The 2500-nt window shown below is 35.2% G+C and overlaps 1 protein-coding gene across 1 annotated transcript in view; it reads left to right on the forward strand.

Moving 5' to 3' along the window:
• The window catches only part of LOC117116255 (transient receptor potential cation channel subfamily A member 1-like), a 59202-nt gene that overhangs the window by 28861 nt on the left and 27841 nt on the right, over positions 1-2500 (forward strand). The window contains exon 13 of the mRNA XM_033260254.1: positions 276-390. Within this exon, the coding sequence (XP_033116145.1) occupies positions 276-390 (115 nt within the window). The remainder of the gene's footprint in view (positions 1-275; positions 391-2500) is intronic.

The raw sequence follows: 2500 nt of genomic DNA on the forward strand, positions 1-2500 counted from the left end.
AATGAAGAAGAGGAATCTGCGAGTGTGAACAAATAGGTGCTCCAACCATTATTCAAACGCGAGACATTCTGCTGTATATCCAGACACCTTAACCAACTGGGCAATTGAGGCTTTGTTAGGAATCGGGACTAGTCTCCTCCTACCGTTGAACACAGCTTGACTATCCTTAACTATTTGGTAAATTAGATTCGATTGGAGTTGTGGTTTTAATTTGTCTAATGCATGAAATAAAAATAAATATAAGCATTAATGTCGAGATTTGTGTTCCTTCATAGGGACCATAACGGCAGGAGCCCACTTCATCTCGCTGCAATGGGAGGCTACACAGATACAATGAATGTACTACTCTCGACCAATTCACATTTGCTCAACCAGACAGATGATTTTGATGTAAGTCTCAAATATGTTAATCTTATAATCTTTCTCTTCTTTCTTTCTTTCTTTCAAGACATTTATTAACTTCCATAGAACACAAAACGATGCAATACAATAAGGTTTAAAAAAAAACAAAACATAAACTATGGAAGAAGGCATGATCCCGAGAAGATAAAGATCTTGTGATTGGCATGCCTGAAAAAGAAAAAAAAAAGTAGTGTCATCGGAATTGAGGAAAAAATTGAGAATTGAAGAAGAAAGATGAATGTCATTAATATATAAAATAAATAAGAGGGGCCCAAGTAAAGAACCTTGAGGAACACCACAAGTTACTGAACTGAAATTTGAAGTTGAATTACAATATTTTGTACAATGAGCACGATTAGAGAGATAACTTTTGAAGAGCTTATATTATGCAGGTCCACAAATTCCATAGTGAGATAGTTATGTGAGAGTATATTGTGGTCGATAGTGTCGAAAGCCTTGGAAAGATCAATAAAGATTCCAATAGAAAAATGGCAATTTTCAAATGCAGCTACAACTTTGTTAGGTCAATGAGGGCCATGGATGTACTGTGACCTTTTCTGAAACCATATTGTTTATTGTAGAGAATGTTATACTTGGAGATAAATGAAAATGTTGATCGTAGATTACTCTTTACAAGGCTTTCGAGAATATGGATAGAATCGAGATAGGGCAATAGTTTGAAAGATCAGATTTATCACCAGACTTATATATAGGGGTAACGAGCGCTAAATTCATCCTGACTGGGAACACACTAGAAAAAGTGAGAGATTAAAAATATGGGATAATGGGAAGGAAATAATATTTGCAATGTATTTAATGGGTTTAGTATGAAAGTCATCAATACCTGGAGATTTGTTGGAGTTAAAAAGAGGTAAGTATTTTTTATAATTTCAGCCTCATCTGGGGTAAGAAATAATGAGTTTGGAGTTGTGTTAGGTAGGAAGTCTTTAAATGATTTGGTGGCATGGGGATTTTGCTAGCAAGGGACGGTCCAATTTCTACGAAGTGCTTATTAAATGAGTTGGAGATTTTTTTGAGGATCTTGGGTCGTTGTGCCTTCACAATTTAGGGAGGTAACTGATTGTTGTTTATTTGTTTAATTTAGCAGCAAGTTAATGGTTTTCCATGTAGCCTTGATATCATTTTTATATTTGAGAACAGTATTATGAAAATGCTTACCCGGTATATGTGGCCGTCCTAATTAGAGAGTTTAACTTGTTATGGAATTGTTTGTAGGCTTTCTCGTTAGCGGTAGATGGGTAGTGAAGGAATTTAGCGTAAAATTTATGTTTATATTTAATAGATTTAAGTAATCCATTAGACATCCATGGCTTAATTTTTCTCTCTTTTTTATTACATGATTTTGAAGTGGGAAATGCTTATCATAAAATGATTTTAGTGTGTTTTCAAAGTTGGTCTAAGCAATATTGGGATGATGGGTATTAATAACATTGGGCCATTGCTGAGCAGCCACTTCATGGCGGAATTTTTCTAAGGCTGAAGAGTTATATTTTCTGAAGCTAGGCATATATATATTTCTTCCTTATCTGAGCCATTTGCACCATTAGAAATGTAAGTAATATTAAAAACAGGTAAATGATCAGAAATATCACTGTACAATAGCCCACTTAAGTTGGGATGTTCGACCTGATTGGTGATAATGTTATCTAACAGGGAAGCAGTGGTTTTGGTGATACGAGATGGTCTATGGATAAGGGGAAGGTAATGGTTGCTAAACAGTGAGTTAACAAAATGGCGGGCGTCACTGTCAGATTCATGTTTGAGGATATCAATATTAAAATCGCCGAGGATAAACGATTTTATTCTCTCTTGATGGAATAGAGTCAAGTTCATCAGTAAATTTCTTAGGCAAGGCAGGTTGATCTATAAAATGTACCAATAATAATGTTTTTTTAAATGAGGCCTATTTATTTCAATAAAAATGGATTCACAAGTAGAGGGGAGTAGACTAAGATCATCTCTTATGGAAAATTGAAGGCTATCACGAACATACAGGGCAACGCCACCACCGTCCTTGTGAGTTCTAAGGACGGGAACAAAGTGATAATTGGGGAGTTCAACTAGGGGATTATTAAAT

This window comes from Anneissia japonica, unplaced genomic scaffold (genome assembly GCF_011630105.1).
Source record: "Anneissia japonica isolate Jap-2015-1 unplaced genomic scaffold, ASM1163010v1 scaffold171_len658169_cov177, whole genome shotgun sequence".
In the NCBI taxonomy this organism is placed as follows: domain Eukaryota; kingdom Metazoa; phylum Echinodermata; class Crinoidea; order Comatulida; family Comatulidae; genus Anneissia; species Anneissia japonica.